The following is a 25902-nucleotide window of genomic DNA, read 5'->3' as shown; positions in this document are numbered from 1 at the left end:
AATAAATCATCGGGACCGTGTTCACACAACCCGCATAGCGGATGGTACGCCATCCCAGGAGCGCAGCCAGAGCCTCCATGCAAACCTCAAGCCCCACATGGAGAGGGGCATGAACCCTCAGGCCATGCGTCAGCGGGAGGTCCCGAGAGACATCCTCATGCCAACTGCCAGGTGTAGGAGCAGCCATCCTCACTGGGACAGTGTTAAACTGCAAAGCAAAAAAACTAAGGGAACGAAAAGAAAACTTAAACACAGGAGCTCAAGGCCAAGCTCCCGGGAATGCGGCCAAAACAGAAAGTGAAGATAAGCCACTGAAAGGGAGGGAGGGATTTGGGGGGTGAAAAAAAAAGCGTGGATAGAACAAAAAAAGAGGGGGGGGGAAAAGAAAAAAAGCACCCCTCAAGCGGCAAATTATAATAGAGACCTCCCCACAAAGGGGGAGGAGGGTGGGGGGGGAAAAAAGCGGCAGGGGAAGGAGGGGGGGGGTTAAAACAGCAAAAAGAAAAAAGAAAAGGAAAACTAAAGGGTGAGGGGGGGATGGAGGGTTAATTAAGAGCACCTCTGGAAGGCAGGCTAATGGAAAAGGTAACTCCCCGTAACAAACAGACAGAAAAAAAGAGAAAGAAAAGGAAAAAGACAGTAAAAGAGAAGGCTGCAAGAAGCGTCTCACAGACAAAGAAACCGGAAGCAGAGGAGGAGGGAAGAGAGAGGAGAGAAAAGTCGGGGAAAAAGCTGCAAAAAAGCAAGAAAAGAGTCAGAAAGCGAAATAAACAGAGGCTAGAGACCTTTAGACAGGTGGGAGTGAAGGAAGAAAAGAGATAGGAAGCCGGGGAGTCTTACGCTCGGGATCGCCCCACGCAGCTCCAAGCGAGCCTGGTCCGAAGCATCCAAAGCGGAAGGAAGGAAGGAAGGAAGGAAGGAAGGAAGGAAGGAAGGAACTATTTGTTGGGCTTTTAAAATTAATTTTATTCTCATTAAATTCTTATCGCATGAAAATTCAAACTAACTGACTTCTTGTTGCTGAAGCAAAAGAAGCAGATATCAAAGACCTACCTCCACCCCTTAAACCAAGACCCAGGGAGAGGGACTGAACACCTCCTTAAAGCAGCTACTATTGTTTTGCCACCCTCCATTTCCACAGGATATTAGAATCACTGGCCAAGTCTGTCCCTAACAGCATCCGTTGTGGCAAAGTAGATTAGGGATACAAAAAGAAACAGTTCCTCCTGCAGTAAACAGGCACTTACTTACAGAACTGATCTGCCAGTGCCCTATAACCTCTAGGAAGTTAAACGTCATGAAGAAGTTAAGATTAAAGTTCATCCAAATGCAAAGAACCAGATGAGATGTGTACCCTCACCCTCATGTAATGTCTGATGCAACATTTATTCGAGTCAATGGAAGTCTTTGTTAAGTCATCTTTTATACTTTAAAATAACCTTTAAATACAGTTCTGGACCAGTAATGTTTTCCTTACTCTTTTACTTTAATGCTTTGTAAATTATAACACAGGGAAAGGAAAAATATTACACAAAAATACGTGCTTGTGCGCACACCATGTGAAGGCAAATGGGCAAGTATTTCCCACAATCAAAGCCGCATGGAATATTTATTATAGCGACTTGCAAAAAATATGTATTGCAAAGGAATACATTAGAGCTGTGCTCTTAGAATTAATGTCATATACATTTATTAAAATAGGACTGCTTAAAACAAATAGCAACCCCCTACCACTATCAAATCTGCCCCATTTAATAATCATCTGGAATTAAAACTGTCATTGTAACAAAATATTTAGAAATTTTAACCCAGTTGCACATTAGTGATGAATAACCTGTTAAAAGCCAGGTACTTGTAAATGAATAAATAGAGTTGGCATGCTGTAAAGATTATGGATATTCCTTTAATAATGCCATGTGAAAGGTTATGTTAGTGTGACATGTAGAGCTATATTAGTTTTCATCTCTCTGGAGCCAAGTTCTAGGGTTTCCTCTATGTGCTCCATCTTTGATAACATCTCCACTGAACTCTCATTATTAAGAAGATTTTTATAAGGCAAACATGTACTTTGTACTTCATCCCATTACCTAACTGATGAAGTATAACATTTCTTTGCTCTCAAACAGAGGGTGACATATTTCTTTTTTTATTATAGTTTGCACATAATAGAAATGCTAATAAGAAAAGAAATCTAATATCCTATTATAATTACATATTGTTATTCACAAACAGCAATGAATGGTTAAGGTCTTCCACCCATGGCTTGCTCCCCATCAACACTAAGAACACTTCTATTACCCAGAAGCCTTTCCAAAGACTTGTGGTTCTCATTATAACTCATATCCCTAGGTGCTTATCTCCATGGAATCAATGTGCCACACACATTAGAATCTATAAAAAAAAAAAGATTTATTTCTCTCAACTTTCCAAAGGATGAAATTTAAGTTACCTTCCTGATTTAAAACAAACAAGCAAAAATCAGGCCTTTTAAGAAAACAGAACTAAAGATCTCCATCAACCATTGATGATGTGTGGCTAAGGCCCCCATTCTCATCTCCTGCCCCCCAATCAGTCTGATGGTGTCACTAGCAACACTATTGTAAGCTTGTTAGGATATGGACACATGTAATACTTATATTGGTTAAAATTCATTTTAAACCTAAACAGATGTAGCATCCTCTTAAATTGGTTTAAAACTGCCTGGAATGGTTCAAAAGTTATCTGGAAAACGTCTGATTCATTCCATTCATTCAAATCAGTGGAAGCCCTCGTTAAATCATCTTTTATACTTTAAGACAGCATTTAAGTACAAGTCTGGACCAGTGATGTTTTCCCCTGGAAAAAAATAGCTCTATTTTGAACCAGTTAACTGTGTACCAGGTCATTGATATGAGTGGACATCAAGTGTGCCCTGATCCAGGTCTAGTCAGCCCTCTGGGCATCCCATAATGCATTGCTTGGTACCCTCCACAGTGCTATAACTGGCCACTCAATATACAACCAAACTCTACTGTCCCCTGTTCCCTTTCTTCCCTAATGCTGAGCTCCCTTGTTCTGCTTGTTCAATCAAAGCTATCATTACCTTACTCTCTACTGGACCATAGCCCTTCATCATGCAGTGATGTTTTGGAACAGTCCAGTTGTTATGTATGTCCACACCCAAAGGCACTAGAAATGAAGAGTTACATGTGACTGCATTGGTGCTGTAGACAATGGGCTAATACCTCAACTTGAAAAACAGGGCGTTTTTGGAGAGTCTAGAGAGAGTAAGGACACACCACTTCTTTGGTTTTTCCTCCTTTATAACCTCTTAAAAAAAAGGTATGTGTGGAAAAATGTTGTGTCAAATTCTGTAAGGTGCTTAGCGTAAATCTTTTCCATCTCTAAAGCCTCCAAGTAAAGCACATTTAAAACTCAATGGACCAAAACACAAAACATAAAACAACAAATCTTAACATTTATATAGCAGTTTTCAGAAGTGTTCAGCTCTGGCTAAATCAGCTCATATTGACATCAAACAAGTATTTTCCATGGGCTTTAATGGACTGGAACCAACACCAAATACTTAAAAAAATCTCACCCTTTGTAAACTAAGTGTTTTATAAATTGATAATTATTTCTATCTTTGGCTTTGTTTGGTTAGCAAATATCATTTTTGATAAAATTTCCAATAGAAAAATTGAAGCAGGGAGATATAGAAGAAAACTAATCAGCACTGAGTTAACATGATTTATAATTCAGTACTTCCTGATTCCCTGCTCAAAACCACTAGAGCATAGCAGCTAACAAATGCATGAGGTAGTTAGCTGCACTTGCCAAAGGAGGCTGCTGCCTATGGGGACAGAACAAGTGTTACATTTACATCGCCACAGCCAAAGTTAGGACAATCCAAATGGCCCTGCATGCAAGTGTTTGCAAGGCTTAGGTCACCTTAAAATGGTGTGCCCCATCCAAACTTAGTTCACTTCAGAGGTAAACTAACTTTAGATTGATGAAGGGTTAACCTGATCTAGGCAGGGTTAACCCAAATGAATGAATGTTTGCATGTGTTCACAGTACAGCTCTGGGGCTGGGGAAAGCCCAGTGACTCACCACATCCCCAAGGTTGTTCTGTTCTTACTCCCATGACCCTGACCAAGCTATCGTCTCCCTACCTTGACTACCTCACCCCACAAACTGGACACCCCTCCTTGAACCCATCAATCCTCTCTGCAGATCTGCTAACCCCCACCAGCCCTTCCTCCCTCTGACTTACCTCTAGCTACTCACACTTCTCCCAGCAGGCAGCAAACGCCTTACACACTGCTCCTGGCTCAGGTTTAGGTGGCTTAACTATACTAAGCCACCTAGTCAGATTTGTGCCCCATGAACATTTGTTTGCACCCTAGGCTTGAGTTAATCTCACCCTGCTCTGCCTTCTATCTCATAAATGCATGGTAGAACTTAAACCAAGAAGCTCCAGAAAGCAGATAGGTAACTTACTAGTTCTGTTTCTAGACATTGGTACCTATACACATGGTCTGAAGTGGAGCGGGGTGGGGAGGGGAGAGTTTTAATTAGAGCTCTTGGGAGCTGTACCCAACACCCACAGTGTCTCATGTATTCAGCATCTCATATTTCAAAATGGTGGTAGGGCCACTTTAACTACAATACATTCAACAATCTTTAATTAAAGTGCGCCCACTGCCATTTTGAAATGTGGGGACACTGAATATAGGATGCTGCAGCATGCCATAGCGTTCTGATTAGGACACTTTCATCGAGTCTGCTGTGACATATTCTGATCAGAATGCATCAGAGCACATGTATAAGTTGCTCTATAAATTCAGTGCAAATGCTCTACTTAAAAATATCTGAGGGAGAATTAAGGCAAAAGGAAAGAAAGTGCAGACAGCTTTAAAAAGTCCTTGCATCTCTTCCAAAGACAGCTTAAATGAGATGCGTTTAAAGCTGGTCATGTTGCCTTTATGGAACACAAGTTAGGTCTGGTGGAAACTACTGTTTGAATCAATGTGACACTCTCTCCTTTAGTCAGAAATATGCCAGAATATAAATAGAATGCTGGAGGGAATGCAGCCACTGTGCTGGTAGGACTGGCCTCCAGATGACCTCTTGCTTTCACGCTAAAACCTTGTCAAACACATTCAGAGGTTATCAAGCAGCTTTCAAATCATTTCAGTCAGAGATGGAAGCATACCTTTTAGCATTTTCACTGCCACAGTGGTATAGCCTGCTTTCCCTTTGAGTCTGAATGCTGTTGCCTTGACTACCTTTCCAAATTCTCCTTCTCCTAGAGTCTTGCCAAGAACCAGGTTCTTCCGAGGAAATTCCCATTTTGGGTCCTCCTGTTGGAGGAAAAAAGGAACTCTATAATATGAAATCAAATAGAAGGGACCAGTTCCTGTCTGGTAGTTCAAAAGATTCTGCTTTAAAGAAAATGCCCAAGTATGCGACTATTTTTTGTTGCTTTCTTGCCAGACAGAAGACAATGTTTGCATTTTGTGATACCTTCTAACTTAGAAGCTCTAAGAAGCTTGGAAGGTTTTTTTTCCCCCACTTAGCTCAAAATCATATCTAAGCGAATAGGCACTAAGTATATCTAAGGTATACCGAATACTTATAACAGCTGGTATTTGTACATCTATTTGAGGATTTACCTGCAAATGAAAAGAAGTACAGAAAATCTGTTTGCTTTCAAATCAGTACAAATATTTGATTTTGGACTTCACAGTCTCCACAAATCTGTCTAACTTGTGGCAGGAGGTTTTCTCTCTAGAGTTCATCACAGACAACAATCCTTCTGTTATGTTATGAAATATTATTAAGCCTTACAGTTAGAGAAAGCTGACAGATGTATACACCAGCCAAGAAATAAAAGCAAATAGAGTATAAACTTTTATGAAGGCTTTAATATCCAACATCCAAATACAGCAGATGTTTCCACATGAGTCACACAAAAGGACAGTGTTTCACTGAACAGGACTTTTCCAAACACCATCATATTTACACCCGATAAAAAATAAATGAAAAAGCACAAGCTGGCAGGCATCTTGCCTTGTGATTGGGAGGTTAGGTAAAAAGATCTTCCCCACATGTGCAGAACGCTCACATTAGACTAAGCCTAAAAAAAAAAATCTATTATCATAAGTTCATTTAAAATGTTGGTTCCATTTAAAATACTGTTGATCAGTATTCAGGTGAAATTCTGTAGTGTTTGTTTCATGAAAGGTAGCTAAATACACTTGTTTTTGTGAACCGTTTAATGCCATTTACTGTAATTTTTGTTGGGTGAATTCTCTGGAGGATTGTTTTGCATTGTTCACATTATATATAGTAATTGTTGACTGACTACAACTAGTTTGTTGGGTAAAACAATGCTTAGATATTAACAATTTTTACCTTTTAACTAGACTCCAGATAAACATATTTTAACCTGTGTACTAAAATGTAGTGCACTGAGCAAGTTCAGCATGCAAAATTTAATAGCATAGGAAAAACAAAAATATATGGGAATATAACAATGATAACAGAGCTAACTTCTATAGGACCAATAGTACCACTGCAAACAGAAGTAGCAACAGGGAATATAAAAAGTTGCAGATTTTCTGGAGAACAAGTTTACTTGAATCCAGTAGTTCATTCCACCAGAATAACCAATTTTTAGTTCCATGCCACAGGGTAGTTAGTGAGCAAACAATCAAACTACTGTACTAGAAGAGGAACACAAATACATGGCACAGCATTAGCTAACCATATGATTCTAATTTGTAGGGTGATGCTCTGTATTTGATAAATACTTTGCTTGTACAGTACATGTCGAGCAGGAATTTCAAAGACTTTATAAAACTATCTCTGTGTCTCCAGTGGGGGAAACTGAAGCAGAGAAAGATGACATGACTTGCCCAAGAAAATACTGTATGTCAGTAGTTAAGGGAATTCAGGTCTTCTCTATCCCAGCACAGTTTAATAAATTAGACAGAGCTGTGCTATATATATATTTATCCTCATGACAGAACTACTGATCAGCAAATAGACTGCAAAAATTTCAGTCGTTAGAGTTTATTTTCAAGACAACAGCCTAAAACTTCACAGAAGTCGGTAGGATTTTTGCCTTTAAAAGTAAAATGGGATGAGATTTTGCCTAAGACATTGTTTTATTAGAAACTAACACAATTAGAGAATAGATTTGTGTAGTGAACTATAATCTGCTTGGTTACCTTCATTAAATATCTTCGTCTCATTTTCTATATGCATGTGAATTTTGTTTCATTTCATTGAATTAGAAATTCACATTAATAGAGTGCAATATCTTTATGGATTTCACACTCTCTGTCAGTGTAACTCTTGAAACAATAGGAGCTCATTTGGATAGAGGCTTTAGGTATACCATAGCAGGTTTAGTAAACAACATGTACTGCAGAACAAGCAAGCCAAGAAGGATCAGCATGCAATTTATGAGATAATGTAATAAAAGCTTACTGGTATTTTAAAGGTGTCTACTGACACCTGGTTTTCCATTGAGTCCAGTGATGGTCGGCGGACATTAGTGGAAGAATAACTGATGGGGTAGGACTGAGCAGGGCGCCGAAAAGTCATTTCTGCTGAGGCAATAGGTGGCTTTGGAGTATTCTTGTGGTAACGGTGAATGAAATAAGAAGACAGCAACACTGAGATAATGAAGGACAGCAGAACTGCACCTGCTATCACAGTCTTGCACACATCATCACACAGCGTCTCTGTGAACCAAGGGAATTGGGTTAGAGTTCTGCCTGTTTTGTTTCCAATTTCTTCCAGTTCAATTTCTCTTTTGGCTCCCTATTTGGTGGTTTACAGTTCATACTCATCAGCATGCACCTTTGGGCTGAGATGTACTGAAAATATCTTTCAAAGTTATTTTGCAACCTGAAACTTGGGATCTAGTTCTCAACAGAAAATACCTTACACAGAAGGTAAATTTGGTGCACTTCCAAATGTAAAATCTTATCTTTTTCCCAGGTGCAAGAGTATGCCCAAGTAATTGTTTAACAATGCCCCTAGTTATGATGCTGCTGGCTACACTTGAAACTACTTCTTCAATACTCAACTTATCACGTACATTCACTCTGATAAGACATCAGTAGTAAGGCCTTCCCGATTCAAAAGTAGACTGCGGATTCTCAGAACAGTCTATCTGATATCTATGTCCAAGTCACCGGTTTATAAAGCCAACGGTTTATAAACGGTTTATAAAGTTTTTCCAAAAGATGTACATTGTGAGTACTGTTACACCCCAAATTTAAAACATCGCTCTTGTGGCATTTTCCTACAAAGAACCCCTTCTGATTCATTTTTGGGAAAGGGTTTTTCTTTGTTGTGTTACTGTTTAATTTCTTTAATGTAATATGGTTTATAAAGTTACATGTCCTTCAGAGGGAAGATGTATTATTGTGCCTTCTGGAAGTAGGGTGTTGCGTGTGGATATGCATGTCACCATATCACCTCTTTGAGAAGTTGATTGCTCCAGATATCATTCCCTATACTACTGTTCATCATATAATCCTGACCTGAACTCAGTCACTTGTGAGGTGCACCAAAAAGTCTCTCTCTAAAAAGTACATGAAAACAGTATACAATAGGAGAGACTTATTGAGGGGTGAAATGCCAAAAGCTGTGCATTTCTTTCATTTCTCCTTATACAACAGAATCGGGGAAATATTCATGCTATTGAAAATACTTGCAATAATTAGCTTTTCCATTTACTAAATACCTCAATTTAGCTTTGGTGCTTAACAAGCATAGAAGAAGTTTATTAAAATAATACCATGCAACACCTGCAGCTCTATGATTCCATTCTAGTCATAATGAAATGATTTCACTGTCAATTCTGGAGAAGTGTAGGGCAACTAATCTGCTACCATGCATTGGAAGGATTTTTACAATCCAGGCTCAGGATACAGGACTTCCTTGTTTCATTATTTCTGTGCTGGCAGGTCATGAATAGGAACATTACACCCATTCAATTTTAAATGAATTCAGATGTTGTAAAAGGTTGGTGTCATAATAGCAACGTAACTGAAATCACCTAAGTAATCTTCAGACTTACCAGTAATATAATCTTTCTCACAGTAACAGTTTTCCCTTGGAAAGCAATAACAAACCCCATATCCTGACTTAATTCCAAGAATGCCTCTCTCATGGCCACCAACGATGATCCCACCTGATCAAAATCAGACACAAGCTCAGATTCTTACACTGTAATTAAAGGCAAGGCAAAACAATATGTTTTATGAATTTATTCTACTAAGTATTTGAGATTTGACAGCACAGGTCATGTTAAGCAGTAAAAATTAAGATGGGAGGTAACACTGACAAAAGCCTTTGGGGTTTAGTGTAAAGAGATTAACAAAGTTCAAAAAGGCAGGTTAAGTATTAGGCAAAAGGCAGGGTAGAAGTGCATCACCCTTGTGGTCACTAGTCTGATTAGCTATTTCAGGAAGGGTCTAATTTAATAACTAGGATCTGACAGGCAAGTTAGCTGAAAGACAAGTAGAGTTTTCTGTGGATTATAGTTTTACTTTGTAGGTGCACAGTTGGGAGAATCTTCTTCTTCTAAAATGTCTTTTAAAAGTTGGCAGACAAGGTTCCTTGGGTGAATTTGATATCTTTTATTAGACCAACCCAACCTAAACCCTTTTAAAAGTTGAACATGTATCTCATTATCTAATAAGAGCATAGAAAAGTAGAGCTGGAAGGGACCTTCATACGGTCATCTAGTCCAGCCCTCTGATCAAGGCAGGAGTATCCCTGACTGAATTATCACAGCCAAGTGTCTGTCCAACCTGCTCTTAAAAACTTGCAAGGATGGGGATTCCACAACTTCTCTAGTTAGCCTGCTCCAATGCTTGACCCTCCCACCCTCCCCTTATAGGTCAGAAAGTTCCTCACAATCTTGAGCCTATATTTGATCTGCTGCAGCTTGAGGCCCTTGCTCCTAGTCCTGCACTCTATGGCCACAGAGAAAGGGCATCTCCATCCTCTCTACAAATACCTGAAGGGTGATTAAAGACTCTTATCAAATTTCCCCCTCACTTTATAGATGTTAAGCGCAGAAAACAAGTGGTTAGCAGATCTGGGTTATCTTCTTAGATCTGACATCAGCTTACTCCAAAACTGAGAATATTAGTAATTTCTTCACATTTCAGTTTCCCCATCTTCTAACAGATAAATATACTCATCCACTTCTGCAAAGTGGTTTGAGATGCTCTTGTAAAAGGCCCTATGTGGCAGTACTACGTCTAAGGGCCCCTCTACACATGCAGGTCAAGGTACAATGGGACCTGACACAATCCACATAATCACGCCTTCTACCGTGCATACCACATGCATGGCAGGAGGCATTATTGTAGGATTACAAACTAGATCCCATCATGCTTTAAAGCTGAATAGAAACCAGCTATAAAGTTATTACATTTTTTCCAGCTCTAACTTTATAACTGGTTGAACCACAAGGCATGATAGTTAATTTGCACATGTAGCCAGTCTATAAATTAACTATGCAATTGACTAGGTAATTGCATAATACATGTAACATATAGAGGAGGCCTAACTCTGGTCTATAAAATTTTATTATGCAAGAGAATCTAATTTAGGCTAAGGACACAATACTGTGGCTACTTTTCATATAGAACTTAGCTGATTTAAGAGGGGAATTCCCATAAAGAGTGTTTGCAAAATCGTGATTTAATTTTGTAATCAGTATAGGGAATCTGTAAGTACAAATAGAAACTACTGGCAGTGGCAACATTTTTCATCTACTTCATATCATTAATTTCTAAGCACCCAATAGACTAAGCTTTACATGAAAATGGTATAGAATTTACAAGGGAATAAATTTCTATAGAAATTTAAGCAGGGTTCTTGAGAGGTTCTCTAAAATTTAAAGGAATTAAAATGGAGAATGAGGTCTTTGTTTTAGTTTTCTTTAAATCCATCCTAATGAATCCTATAGCAAGGATATTGTTTTCTAGGATGTTTTATTTAAAGTTTAAAAAATCCAACTGAATGCTTACTTCCTGTCCTGCTTCAAGAGCCTCAAAGTAGTAGTAATGGATCATCCTAGACCAGGTGGTAGCTCAAGATTAGGGAATCAAAAAACAACGAAAAAAACCACCAAAGAAAACAAAAACAAAAGAAACCCAGTGATTTTGAGCTGGAAGAAGAAAACAGGATTCATCAAACTACCCCTAAAGACAAAGGCAAGTGGGCAAGATAAAACCCTGAAACTGACATTTTCTTTGTGGTTCAGGTTCTACAGAACCTACACCTACAGATGAACCTGAAAGGACTTTTTCGCATAAATCAAGGTTTACATGCTACAGACAGCCCTGACAAATGCACTGCTATTAAATGCATTGCTACTTACTATCCCTGACTATTTAGCAGGTAAGTGGGCTTCTTAAGTGGGCATTGTTTTAGTGGACTGCCCTGAAAGAAACATCCAAAGTATGAGAGAGAGAACAGGTTTTTGGATTCAGGCACCGAGCCATCAGGATAGGTGTATTATAAAAATAACATTTAAGAAATTGTACATACAAATCATCATCAATAGTACAGCATCTAAGGTTTTAATATTCATTGCCGACTATTATCGAAGTTTTTATTCTCTGCCAGTAAAAGCTTAGATAATGGCATTTCTCAGCACATCAGAGCTCCTGAAATGCACTAATTTGTTTGTCTAACTATACTACCTGTGGGCACCAACCCAAGTCCGGAACTACTTAAACTGATATATAGCATTCTCCAAATAAAGCATTAAAAAGAAAGCCTACAAAACATCCTGAAAGCTTGTCTTATTTGCCTTTTCCTATTATCTAATAACACTCCATTACTTTCAGGCTTCTGTTAAGCAAAACATCTTGATGCTATATATGTTGCATATTACATGTTTTAGTGAAGTAGCCTCTAGCATAGAGTTTGCTACTTAAAAATGAAAAACGATTCCCATTCTCACCAATGGGTATTTTTATATGATTACAGTAAAACATTTTATTTGTATGTAGACACTTCTGTCACAGTGATTTTCTGTGCATTCTAAAGAAAACATTATTCCTTGTGATGAAAGACGCTTGGAGAATATGATTAGTTCATTGATTAGGATCTTATTAAAGACATACATTTTTTAAAACCATAAACATTGTCATCCAAAGCAGGAAGACATTTTCCCCAGTATTTAAAGCACATATTTCTTCTCCCACAGGCTTCATTTTAGAACTTTAACTTGACACATACAGAGCCACACAGTCAAGAGAAACATTTACAGTTTAATAAAGAATACTTAATGTGGTCCCTTAGCACAGGCTAAAGCACTCTGGTGAACTGGGCCCTGGGTCCTGTATAAAGAAAACTAACAATAATGCCATGTACAGTGCATTACTTTCCTATACTTTTTATCCTCAAGCTCATGGAGATATGTGTGCATGCATAACTGTAATACAAGGAGAGCAGTTTAATACAGTAAGCATCAAAATTTGAGTGCTTTATCAATGAGGGCTGGTAATTTCAGTCACCAGCTACTTCTACCAATAAAAAGGCATTCACTTATTTGGATGGCCAACCAGTCAAATAACTGTGGGCATTTCTTTGAAGATAGTTACTCAAATGAAAGAAAGAAAAAAATTGCTATTTTTTTTACACTAGGAAAATTAAAGCTCAAATATGTACATGCAACTTCATGTTTTAGTGATAATTGTACTTAAGTCAGGAAATGCAGTGTTTACTTCACAGAAATCTTCCACAGGTTATACTGTACGCATACATTAAAATCCAGCAGAGAATTCAGCACAGGCACAGGTACATTTGCTCAGAAAACCCAGCAATGATTGGGCAGCAGGAGCCGCTACTGGCTAAATCATCATCACTGCCCTGGCCACAAAACTGCTTATGACACCTCTGGACTAACACAGGCACTATCATAGAAGGATCTGAAAACAAAGGGGTCTATGATAGATAACACGTTAACACTGGTATAACATACATTGGTTTTATACATGTTGATAAATTACACCTAGATCAAGAATGGAAAGACACCCAGGCTGGGTACAGACATTGGAGGAGGTTAGATCGAGTTTAAAATGGCCACTTGACCTAAGGTAAGTTGGGATGGGTGGGGGGTTAGCAGGGGAGGGGGGAGCTAGAGGGATTGAGGGGGCAAGGAGGCTCAAAGGAAAAATTGAGGGGCCTGTGGAGAGATCAGGGGGGCAAGAGGAGTCTGCAGAAGGGATGGAGGGGATCAGGGGAGCAGTCAGTGTTCACAGGCGGGTCAGGGAGTCAGAGGAGTAGGCAGGGTCCCCAGAGGGGAATTAGGAGGATCAGGGGGGCAAGCAGAGTCCACAGGATGGAGCAGGAGGATCAGAAGGGCAGGCTGGGTCCACTTGTGAGTTCAGGGGATGGGTAGGGATGGGTGGGGTCTGCAGAGAGGTTACTGGAATCCAGAAGGGTTTGGCAGGATCAGGGGGACTTGTGGGGTGTGCAGAGGGAGGAGGGACTTGGTGGGATGAGGGGGCTCTCTCCCCCCAGGACCACACAAGCCCTTTTGATTAAACCGATTACAGGTCTCTCTACCCAGGCCCAGGAGCTATTTTTAGCCCCCCAACCCTTCCCTGCCCCCAAATGAACCACCTCTCCTCCCCTGGAGACCCAACATCTCCCCATCCCTTCCATCACTGGGACTTTCTTCCTCAGCTCCCAGCACCAGCGAACACTTATAAAAGCGGCACTGGGAGTGGCTTGCGGGATTGGGGAAGGAGCTTGGTGGGCTCAGGGGGTGAGACAAGGGGCCAAGTGGGCTAAAAATAGCCAGGCGCCAGGATGTGGGTAGGAAAAGCACAATTCTGAGATTGGGCCAGTGGCTGGGCTCTCTCCAGCCTCAGGACTGCACTGGGAACTGTACAAACAGCTCAGATTCCAGCTGTTCAAGACAGTTAGATCAATCTAAAAATGGCCAACCTAATCTAAACTAGATTACCTCAGAGGTAGTGTTGATTTATATCAGGTCGGCCATTTTTAGATTGATTTAAGCTTTCTGAAACTTCTGTGCAGTTCGCATTCATATTGACCTAATTAGGGATTTAAGTGTAAGGTACACACCTGGGCAAACTAAGTTAGATTGGATGACTGTTTTTAATGAGATCTAACCTTCCCCTAACCTCCCCAAACATCTGTATACACCCCCTGATATCTTAGAGAAGATCAATTTACAGGCTGGTATTGCACTGACTTATCATTTGGCAACTGGACAGCAGGCAATACCCTGATTGCCTTAAGCAAATGACTGGTGGAAATGAACAACACAAATGCGATCATAACTTACACTAGTTTAGTTTAACCCCCATCTTTCAGGGGCAATTCAACTCAGATGGTGTTAAGTTACCTTGGTTCTAGGGGTTATGTCAGACTTTTTACCATGGTGGAAAGACTAATTCTATCAGCATAAAAGTCTGTTCCTCCCAGACCCAAGAAAACTGAACTAGGAGCAACATTGTTCAACTTTTATATATAAAAGCAAATAATAAACAGTTCATACTTGTGCAGTCTTGAGGGCACACGGCAGGATCCTTGCTCTCAATAACATCACAGGTGCCATCTGGACAAGTCTTGATGCTTGGAGTGCAGGTAGAATAATTGGACGTGATTCCTATTAGTCAACAAGCAAACAACTGTACTAATACTATAATGCTTTGAAAATAAGTTCATTGCACTCTTGTGGTGCATATTGGCAGACTGAAGCGTAAGATAAAGTTTAAATCAAACTAATCATACTTTCCCTATAAATCCTTTACCTCCTGTTGTTACAAGTAACCTGCAAGATGACGATAACTGAAAGCAATTAAGAACGCAATTTATGCTAAGTTTTCAGATTATCTGTTTTGTCCTTCTGGCAGCCTTCTGTGCATCTTTGCTTTCAGCTATAGTATTATTTGAGGTTACTTGCAACACTAGCCACTAAAATATTCTGAAAATGAAGCTTTCAAAATGGTTCAAACTATTTCTGTGGCCTCAGATTGAAAAAAATCTACAATTAGTTGGAGGGAAATTGTGACAGAGATGGGAGATAATGAACAAAACATCAGTTTTGCTATGAAACCCTTAAAAGTACCACTTGTCACGTGAGCATTGTGTATTAAGTGTACGAGAGCATAAAAATCAGTTTGGACTGGGACCTCTGCAGTACCAGCCTGTATATGACTGGTTACATTTAGCTTTGGGTTTTTATGGAATCTGAGCTGTTCTGAATCCAGGTCAGGATTGCAGGAAACTTAAACCAGTATGACTGAGAAGACAGTAACTCAGTGGTTACAAATACAACACCTACCACTACTGTGTTGGATAGACAGCAGAACTAAATTAAGAATGATGATTTCCCCTTTAATACAACTTTCCTTCCTTTTCCATGTGTAATTTGTACAATGATAACAGCTAATGCACTTCAAGGTTTAATATATTTGGTTAGGTGTTCAGCTGACATAAAATGGGTGTAGATCCCCTGAAGTTAAAGGCTAGGGACAGAAGTTAGACATAAACCAGTCTAAGTGATCGGAAACCAGTTCAAATCTGAAAAGAAGTTCAGTGCACATAAACCACTTTCAAAATGGCCAAAACCAGTTTAAACCTGGATGGATGTAGTATCAGACTTAACTGATTTAGATTAAATCAGTTTATTGAACTTCTGTCCCAGATCCCTTCCAGATTCAAATTAACACAATTCCCCAACATCCCAGGGTGCTTTGCACCTCTCCCACAAACCCCTTTTCACAGGGTGGTGAGCTAGCCTTGCCCCAAGCTGTCTGCTCCATCCCAGCATGGAGGCATGCTTTAGCACCCCCAGCTTCTGGCCTGGGCAACTGCAGGCATGTTGCTACATTTCCGGAATCAAAAGTGACTGTTTTTTCACTTGCTTATTGGTTCAATCTCTGCAGTTTAGACTAACTTGTGAAGATTACAACAATTCAGCCTTAGGCTTTTTGACTGACTGTACTTAGCCAAAGAAACTATGCTAGCCTAGCATAGCTAAGGATCTGGCCCATTATACTACATAAGTACATACCTTCTCCACTTCCCTGTCTCCACTTGCATTTCCCTGTTAGCACTCCTAAGCCACCACATTCTTCACATTCAATGCGGTGCTTACTCACAGCACAAGAGTCTGGGCACTCCTCCTCTCTCTCAAGAACTGTAGAATAGGGAAGCAGAAAAACATGTGCTGTCAGCAGTAGAATCAGAAGGGCTGAATACATATGCAGTTCAGCTGGACACAAATGAAATTTATGTAATTAAAAGCAGGGAAATATATCCTGACTTAATACCTTGACATGCCCTTTAATGAATTTAGAATATAACAACAAGGATATCAGACAACCTATATTCGTCTCATGAAATAAAAAAGGATAGAGCAAGTGATCTTCTCTCCAGATGCTTAGTGCAACATATGCAATTGTAGAAGTGAAACATGGGCCAGTAACACAGACTTTATTATACAAACAGTAAGAGGCCCAGGTGCTAGTGGCTTCAATCAAGCAGGAGAGTAAGGCAGGATGCTTGACTTCTGAACTGGTGCAGCATTATTATATTAATAAGCAACAGGAAGCATATGAATTTTGTATGCTAACATAAAACTATCTGGAGGAATAACGTTTTGGACTCAGGTCCATTTCCTCAAACTGTGCCAATTCAAATCCTGAGATCATCACATGATACATCAGAAGAGGCAATCAAGACTAACATTTTTTGCATACACTGTTAATTGTCTGAGGGAGCTAAGAAGAGTTTGGGGACCTGTAGTATACTTCTGACCTGCTCTTGTCTTGCAGAGTTGTTACAGAATTTTAGTTTTGCAGAGAAGGGACAGTCTGTATAATCTAAGCTCCTGAAGCCTGAGATGCAGTGAAGCCCATCCAGTTCTATATCTTGTATCACAGCAAACACAGAATAGGATCAAGGGCCAGATAAACTCATTTGGATTCAATCTGATAACTTTATGCAACTGAACCATGGCTGCCATAAAAATGCAGAGAAATGAATACAAGTATATAAACAGAAAATACAAAAAAAGGAAAAATGAAAGAGAACCTATCCTTAACATAGACCACATGTGTTACTTTACTGTCCAGTTTTTCACTAGTTTAATGTTCCCTTGCCTGCTTTTAAGCTGCCTGCCAGATTAGATTATGAACAACAAAATGAGAAGCACTCAATAGAGCCTCACTCCTCCAGGTGCTATTTTTCTATCATTCTGTTGCTTTGAATAACGTTTGGGATAGTAAAGACAGCATATAAACTACTGCTCCATCTTATCATTAAGAAGTTGTCAGTTGCTAAATAGCTAATTTTCTATCCCTTGCAATAAGTTGTCAGAGGGTGTGGTAAGCCATGTACTTATAAGTCTAAATCTTTATGACATGTTCTGCATGCATGTTTAGAAAGCCAAACCTAGAGAGAAGCATGTGTGTATGAAGTACATGTTTAGAACACACATGTACAAAACAGTTTCATAAAGAAAATGGCCTTAAACTATGAGGGCCTGCATTTACAGTACCTACTTTTGATCTAACATTGTGTCTAGAAACATCAGTTGGAGGGAGGACTCATCTGAGGCCTCAAAGCTGAACACAGACAGTGTTCAAGATCAGTTTTTTCAGGTTTCTGTCTATAGTTAAGTTCACTCTTTTATAGATCATATTACAAGAGCACTTACCAAATTATTAAAAACTCAAATAGATAACAGACACTGATCATTCTAAATCACTAAAATTGTACTTGATGAGGAGGAAAAGGAACAGGAGAAATTTAAGTCCACAAACCAAACCCTTACGTGTTCCTTCCAACACAATAGTGAGCTGAGTTTTGGCATGTTTCTTGCTCTGCTTGTCCATTGCTATAACAGGGTATTGTATTTCTTTGCATTCAGGTCTGTGCAGCACAGAAGAATCATTCACATACAGGCTTCCATATTTCTCTTCTCGGGCCTGAAGTATTCCCACAGCATAGCAGCTAACATTGGGGGGCAGCAATCTGTAGGTAATGTTTACTCCACAGAACTTCATACAGTTTTCGATGCAGACTTTTCCAATCTAGGCTCAAACAACAACAAAGAGATAACAAACCACAACAGCAGGGCAGTATCATTTTACTGCCAAAAATATCTTTGGATAATTCAAGCTAGTGAAATTCTGACATGCAATATTCAAACTATAATTACTGTTCTTACTTAGCCCCCAAAATAAAGTATCTCAGTGCCTCACACCCCTCAGTGTATTTTCTTCTTGCAGCACCTTGAGAGGAAGAGAAGCAGCAGCAGCATTAGCACTTCTATAAATGAGAAAAAGCAGAGGCCAAACTTAAAGGCCCAGATTCCCAATGTTAAGGTGCCTTGTTCCCAGTAAAATCAGACAGCAACCTATGTGATATGGGAGACACTGGTTCAATTGTTTTTCTTCAATTACAGCAGTTCTCACTCATTTTACTGTCCAGACCATAAAAGGAAAACCATGGAGACTTTCTAATAATCTAGAAAATGTTTCTTTTATAAGTTCATAATACCAGAGAACTTAAAGTAGTGCACTGCTTCAACATGCACATACTAATATACTTACATACTATACATACTAATGTACTATACTCATACATACTAATGAGCACATTCTAATGTACTCATAATAATGCATATTCATAATAAAAATAAAGCAGAATCTGCATGACCATGTTTATTCTATATTTTTCAACTTGCTTAGTTTCATGTTTTTTAAAAAGTATAAGCATTTGCAATGTAGGCCAGAAACTTTTTTTTATTAAAATTTCTGTTGGACTTGTGAAAGGGAACAAAATAAATTCCTATGTGTAGTCTTGACTCTAAATACAAACAATGAGGTTGCCATTTCAAAGAGAAATTTTAAAGAGTTCTTGCATATCTGAGCAAATGGATACATGTGAAAAACCTACCTTTCCTTGAGGAAACTGCAGCTAGGCTCACAAGGACAAAGCACTGGAATATAGGTTAAGAAATCTGTGTTCTGGTCCCACCTCTCCAATGACTTTGATCAAGTTCACTGTTCTTTTACCTCCCACACTTTGCATGCTTGTGTATTTAGATTGCAACCTCAAGTTGGAGGATATACATATTGTACATTATCTAGAACAATGGAGTCCTGTTCTCGTTTGGGTTTTTAGTAGGGCTGTCAATTAGTTCATAGATTCATAGATGCTAGGGCTGGAAGGGACTTCGGAAGATCATTGAGTCCAGCCCCCTGCTCCAGGGGCAGGAAGTCAGCAGGGATCATAGGATCACAGCAAGATAAATGTCGAAATGTCTCTTGAAGGTGTTCAAGGTAGGAGCTTGAACCACTTCTGGCAGCAGTCTATTCCAAACCTTGGGGGCTCAGACAGTAAAGAAGTTCTTCCTTATGTTTAGCCTGGAATGGTCATGGATGAGTTTCTGACTGTTCGACCTTGTCTTCCCTTGGGGCGCTCTGGTGAACAGACGTTCCCCCAAATCCTGGTGAGCACCCCTGATAAACTTATAGGTGGCCACCAGGCCATCCCTGAGCCTGCGCTTTTCCAGGCTGAAGTGTCCCATAGCTCTCAGCCTCTCGTCATAAGGTCTGTTTTCCTGACTTCTGATCATGTACGTGGCTCTCCTCTGCACTCTCTCAAGTTTCTCCATATTCTTTTTTAATTGTGGAGCCCAGAACTGGACACAGTACTCCAGCTGCGGCCTCACCAAGGCTGAGTACAATGGGAGAATGACGTCCTGGGATTTGCTTCAGAAGCATCTATGGATACAGGCCAGCATTTTGCCTGCTTTACTAGCCGCAGCATCACATTGAAGGCTCATGTTCATCTTGTGGTCAATCATGACCCCTAAGTTCCTTTCGTCTGTAGTGCTAACAAGCGTAGCACTGCCGAGCCTATAAACATGCTGCAGGTTTTTCCCCCCAAGGTGGAGAACCTTGCATTTTTCAGTGTTAAACACCATCAGGTTCTCATCCACCCATTTCCTGAGCCTGTCAAGGTCAGCCTGGATCGCCCTCCTGTCCTCAGGTGTGGATGCTTTACCCCAGAGTTTGGTGTCATCGGCGAACTTGGCCAGTCCACTTCTGACACCAATGTCCACATCATTGATGAAGATGTTAAATAGTACAGGCTCTAGGACAGAGCCTTAAGGGACCCCACTGCTCACAGCATACCACGAGGATTGACTTCCATCAACCACCACCCTCAGGGTCCTACCGCGCAGCCAATTCTCCAGCCAGCAGATCATGGTGAGGCTGAGGCCACAGTGGGCCAGTTTTGCCAACAGGTGATCATGGGATACCAGATCAAAGGCTGTTTTGAAGTCAAGATATATGACATTAATCTCCTCTCCCTTGTCCAGGTGATAGGTCACCTGGTCATAAAGGAAATGAGATTGGTCAAGCAAGACCTACCCACAACAAACCCGTGCTGGCTATCCCTCAAGATGTTGCCGTCAGCCAGTCTATTAAGGGTGGCCTCTTTGATAATTTTTTCCAAGACCTTCCCCGGGATAGAGGTCAAGCTGCTGGGCCTGTAGTTTGCTGGATCTACTTTCCTCCCTTTCCTGAAGATAGGCACCACATTGGCCTTCTTCCAATCTTCGGGTGCTTCACCAGAGCACCAGGACTTCTCAAAGATCCGTGCCAGGGGCTGAGCTATGATGCTAGCCAGGTCCACAAGTACCCTGGGGTGTAAACTGTCAAGGCCAGCTGACTTGAAGGTATTCAACCTCTCAAGGTGTTCCCTTCAAAAGGTCACCATTGATGGAGGGTAAGGCATCTCCATCGCCCAGGCCTCCCTGTCCCGTAGTGGGCAGGGGGGTCCCCATGGGACTGGTGAAAAACTGATGCAAAGTACCCATTTAGCAAGTTTGCTTTTTCCTGATCGTCAGCTGTCAGTTGTCCCATCTGGTTTAGCAGGGGTCCAATGTCGCCCTTGCTTTTCCTCCAGCTCCCCACATATCTAAAAAAGGACTTTTTATTGTCCTTGATATTTGTAGCTAGCTGGAGTTCCACTGCAGCTTTGGCTTCCCTGGTTTGCTCTCTACAGGTCTGGACCAGTGCAGAGTATTTCTCCTTCGTGGTGGATCCAGTCCTGCATCCTTTGTAGGTCTTTCTTTTAAGATGCAGGAGGTCCGCTAGTTCCCTAGAGAGCCAAGGGGGCTGCTGTGCCCTTTTGCTGCCTTTCCTCCGAGACGGGATTGACTTTGCTTGTGCATCCAGGATTGCTCCCTTGAGGAGCAACCACTCATCCTGCACTCCCCTCCCCTTTCGGCTAACTGACAAGCCTCCTTAGCTTGATGAAGTCAGCTTTCCTGAAGTCAAGGACTTGTATAGTACTGACTGACTTGCCAGCTTTACGGTGTATGGTGAAGGTGATCAGCTCATGGTCGCTGTCACCCAGCTTCCCTTCAATTGTTAGGTCACTGATTAGGTTGTCCCCAGTTGCCAGTACCAAGTCAAGCAGCGCTTTACCTCTCGTCGGCCCACAGACTTCTTGCATCAGATAGAGCTCGTCCATGCATGAGAGAAAGCTTTGCGACTGCTCAATTTAGCTGAGCGCTCTTCCCACGAGATGTCTGGGTAGTTGAAGTCTCCCATGACAACCATGCACTGGGAGCATGTGGCCTCAGTCAACTCCCTGGCGAACTCCTGGTCAAGGTTTTGATCCGGGGTAGGGAGTCTGTAGTAGACTCCCACCATAGTGTCCCCTATGCCATGGTTAATTGTTGTAATCGTGGTTAACATGCATGATTAACGCATTAGTTGGTGTTTGCATTATTTTTTTTAACACATTAATTGTACACATGGTTTTGGAGCCCAAACCCAGGCTCCACTCTGCTGCAGTCACTGCTGCCTCTTGGCTGCTCAGTGGGGTGGTGGTGGCACCACGGAGGACCACAGGGCAGCCTGGGTGCAGGCTCTGGGCAGCTGTAGCAGGGGGGAAGAGGCACACACAGACATATATAAGGATCCACAGCCTTCACGTGGCCAGGAATACAGCCCAGTGGTGTGAAGAGCACTGCCCAGCAGGTAAGTCTGTGGGGGAGAAGGGGCGTGGGGGCAGATTGAGGCCCCCATGGTGAGGGAAGGAGTGGGGCAGGAGCTGGAGTGAGTGGGGCATGAGATGGAGAGGCACGTGGCCTCCAGATCTGTGCACCTGGTGGAGATGCACTGCAGACTAGGGCTCTTTATGCCCTGCTGCCTTTGCCTCAGGAGCCGCATACTGCCTGCGCCGCACATCCCCTGCCTGCCTGGTGGTGGGAGGCACAGCATGGCTTCACGCTGCTCCTGGGGCAATGGCAGCAGGGCACAAAGCTCTGAGTCCACGGCACACAGCCTGCCTTCACCCCGCACACAAATCCCCATGCCTCCCTGGTGGTGCACGCAGTGGCAGGAGCCATGCGACCCCCCCAACACATGCCTGAACCACAGCTCCATCCCATGACTCACCCTGGCCCCAGGCACCATTCACCCTAGCCCCTGCCCCACTTCCTCCTTCATCCTGATCTGGGGGCCTCAATCTGGCCCCCACCCCTTTCTTTCCCCAACGCCTTCCCCTCCACAGACTTACCTGCTGGGACATGCCTCCTTGTGTGTGTCTGTGTGTGTCATTGTGTGCTCATTGGTGGGTCTGTCTGTCTGTCCCTGTGGCAGAGCACCTTTGGGGGTGCTTGCCACTTGAGGGCTTTCATAGGCTCTGAGGGGAGCCTGCTTTGGAGGATCAGCAGGGGAAACTTCCCCCAGGAACTATTTTAAGGGGGAAGATGTGTGGCAGGGCACTGCTGTTGCCTGCCAGTTTAAGATCGGAGCCCAACAGCCAGCAGGTACTTGATTGCGGCAGCCATTTTAGATCCCTGGCTGCCTATATAAACAGAGCAGTTTGCTGCTGGCAAGCCAGGCAGTAACATCACCTGGCTGTAAGGCTCCATGCAACAACCTTGAGGTAAGGGCAGAAGCTGCAGGGGATGGCTTGGAGGCTCCTGGTCATGGGCATGACCTAAAACTTCACCCTGCCAGGAGTGGGTGGCCTGGTGGGGCTCTCAGTGGTGCAGGAGCCCCCTGGAAATGTCAGGCCAGTTATCACCCCGGTGAAATGTGGGTAGGGACACCTTAAGCCTAGCCCTCACCTTTGGGTGGGTCACATAACATTGGAGGAAGTGGGGCCAGGCATGGCTGCAGCCACCTGAGTCCTGTGGGTTGCAAGACCCTGAGGAGGAAGAGTGGGAGCCAGGCATGGCTGTGGCCACCTGAGCCCTGTGAGGTGTAGGACCCTGAGAAAAGGTAGCTGGGGCCAGGCACAGCTACGGCCACCTGAGCCCCCAGGGAAGGGGGTGGTGTGGAGCCCCAGGGAAGGGGGTGGTGTGGAGCCCCAGGGAAGGAGAGTAGGTTTAGGTATGTCTCCAGACACTTGAGGCTGTAGTTTGGGCCAGAGGCTGAGTAAAGGGGCTCAGTCTAGGAGATAGGGGTGAGTCCTGACCCCAGTAAGTCCTCCACTGCTGAAAGGCTGAGTGTAGGTCAAAAGTAAGACCTATAGTTGAGCACAATGACCTGCTGCTCCAGGGGGGAGTGAGAGTCCCCGTGAGACCTCAGAGCACCAGTCATGGCATGAGTTAAGAACACCCCGGTGAGGGGTGGCCCCAGACAGGGGGCGGAGATGAGGAGCCCCAGTGGGGAGAGAAGGACCAGAGTGCTGGGAGCCCAGTATGCCCAAGTGTAAGGAGTTGCCCCGGGAAGAGGCCAAGGCAAGCTTAGACCCAGTTGGATAACTGGCTGGCCACTACCCGGGTGAGGGTCGCGGGAGAGGCCCAAAAGATGGTACGTCTGCCACCCAAGGTACAACCTAGGTAAAGCCTATGGCCTAAGGGGCCCACTCCAAAAGGGAGCAAGGCAGTATGAGTTGTCATTGTGTGAAAGAGACCCTGTGAGAGAAGGGCCCTAGTGAGAGGAGGGCGGTATGAATGTGAGTGTGCCTGAGGCGTGACAACGAGGTATAAGCTTGGTCCAGCTGTGAGTCGGGAGTATTGTTATCTGGATGCCATCTGCGAGGCTTGGGCTGCAGTGTAGGGGAGGAACAGAGCTGCAGATAGTGCCCCTTGGCATCGGGGCAAGAATGGGCAGCCTCCCACCTTAATTAATATCCTAATTTATTAACAACAAGGTATGGCAGGTGAGTCAGGTGGGTAGTGTGCCCAAAGGCAAGTGGGTAAACTAGCACTGTGGCTAGTTGGGGACACTTTGCCACAGTCCCTTACTCCCAAGCCACAGCCCCCACAGTCCTGCTGATGCCTCTCAGTACTCCACATCCTGCTAGGGCATGTGGGAATGCCCCTCCCTGGGCTCCAACCCACACACACACAGCCACAGCCCCCCTCACCTTCACAAATTCCCACAACTCCCCCATACCTACTCCCCAACCACACAAAGTACCTGCATAATTTTGCATAATTTGAGGGGGTTTTGCACATAATTTTGAGTTTTTAAGCTGTGCAATTAAAATCGCTATTAATTGTGACTAATTTGTCTTTAATCGCACAACTAACTGCAATTAAATGTTTTAGATTTCAGGAGAAACCATAATACAGATCATAATAATGAATTTAGGAAGAAAAACTCAAGGGTGATATTTTATCCTACTCAAGAGAAAGCTTATCATAGAAACAAGTTACATGACTTCAGTGCAGTATCTCACTAGCAGGGATTGGTAGCTTGTTCACTCAAAAATAGAAAGTTATACACTCTCAAACTTGTATCTGAAAAGACTGAACATTGAAATAAAAAAAGAGTAATGTAGGAAAACAGAATGAAAAACTGACCGCAAATACAGCAGTAAGCTTAAAAACTAAAGAGATTACAGTTTTAGTGAAAAGTGACCAAAAGTTAATGGACAACAGTTACTACTTCAGCATGCTAATTACTCACTGCTTATGCATAAATGTCACAATATTGTCATCAGATATTTTTGGCCAACAGATGAATCAGAAAGTCTTTAAAGTAATAAGAAACTCATCGTCTTCCATTTCCTGATGTCAATTAAGTATTTTACTTGGAAAAATGGAAAAAGAATATGGATTTGTCCTTTTGGAGTGTCTTCTTGAAGGAATATATATGCTAGACCACTCTGTTCGGAAAATATTTATCTAAGCAGTGTAGGAAAGTAAATCTCTGTATCTTGTCCAATTCATAATTGTACCTGTTCCAAAACCATTTAAGATTTTCCATCGACTTCAGTGGGGCTTGGATCATATCCATATACCATTTGTTTTTCTTACTGTGGCTAATGAATGGTAAGGGTGGAATAACATTTGAGACAGGGTTTGTGCTATGTCATCCTGAATTGCTGTACTTACGATGTGTCTTAAAATGACGTAATGGGTGTGTAGAGCATATGGATAAGTGTTGTTTTTAGCATTTTTATGATTTATGCATATAAATACATTTCTTGTGATTAACTCTCAGGTTTCTGATTATTTAAAGACTAGTGAGAATCCCCTAGCAGTTCTAGAAGTTAATTTTGCTCTATTATTCCATTAACTGGTTTTAGATTTCTTTATTTCCATTCACATAACTAGCAAATTACTGAAAGCCATATGTTTCCCTTTGATAGTAGAATATACACAAAGGAATAAAACACTCCAAAAGCTTTGGACATGTAGCCATAGGGTTCTCTCCCTGAGCTGTGGGACTGGTAAGGAAACAAGCAGGAAGCAGGCATAATATGAAGAAAGGCTGAAATTACTGATAAAACCCTGGTTGGACAGAAGGAATATAGGTTTTCTGGTCCCTTTCTACAATGAGGTCACTTAGCAATGACAAAACAGCTGAAGCCCTGCTTTACCACTACTGGCAATACACTGTG

At 42.1% G+C, this 25902-nt stretch overlaps 1 protein-coding gene across 1 annotated transcript in view; it reads right to left on the bottom strand.

Annotated features, from left to right (window-relative positions):
* Positions 1 to 25902, bottom strand: part of RET (ret proto-oncogene) — a 185612-nt gene that overhangs the window by 36163 nt on the left and 123547 nt on the right. Inside the window, exons 7-12 of the mRNA XM_019497207.2 lie at positions 17846 to 18104; positions 16082 to 16207; positions 14561 to 14671; positions 9083 to 9196; positions 7480 to 7736; positions 5198 to 5345 (exon numbers count right to left, since the gene is read on the bottom strand). Coding sequence (XP_019352752.1) covers positions 5198 to 5345; positions 7480 to 7736; positions 9083 to 9196; positions 14561 to 14671; positions 16082 to 16207; positions 17846 to 18104 — 1015 coding nt within the window. The remainder of the gene's footprint in view (positions 1 to 5197; positions 5346 to 7479; positions 7737 to 9082; positions 9197 to 14560; positions 14672 to 16081; positions 16208 to 17845; positions 18105 to 25902) is intronic.

This window comes from Alligator mississippiensis, chromosome 6 (assembly GCF_030867095.1).
Source record: "Alligator mississippiensis isolate rAllMis1 chromosome 6, rAllMis1, whole genome shotgun sequence".
Taxonomy (NCBI): Eukaryota; Metazoa; Chordata; order Crocodylia; family Alligatoridae; genus Alligator; species Alligator mississippiensis.
Note: the sequence above shows the minus strand (reverse complement) of the source record. Positions and strands in the feature narration are given on the sequence as shown.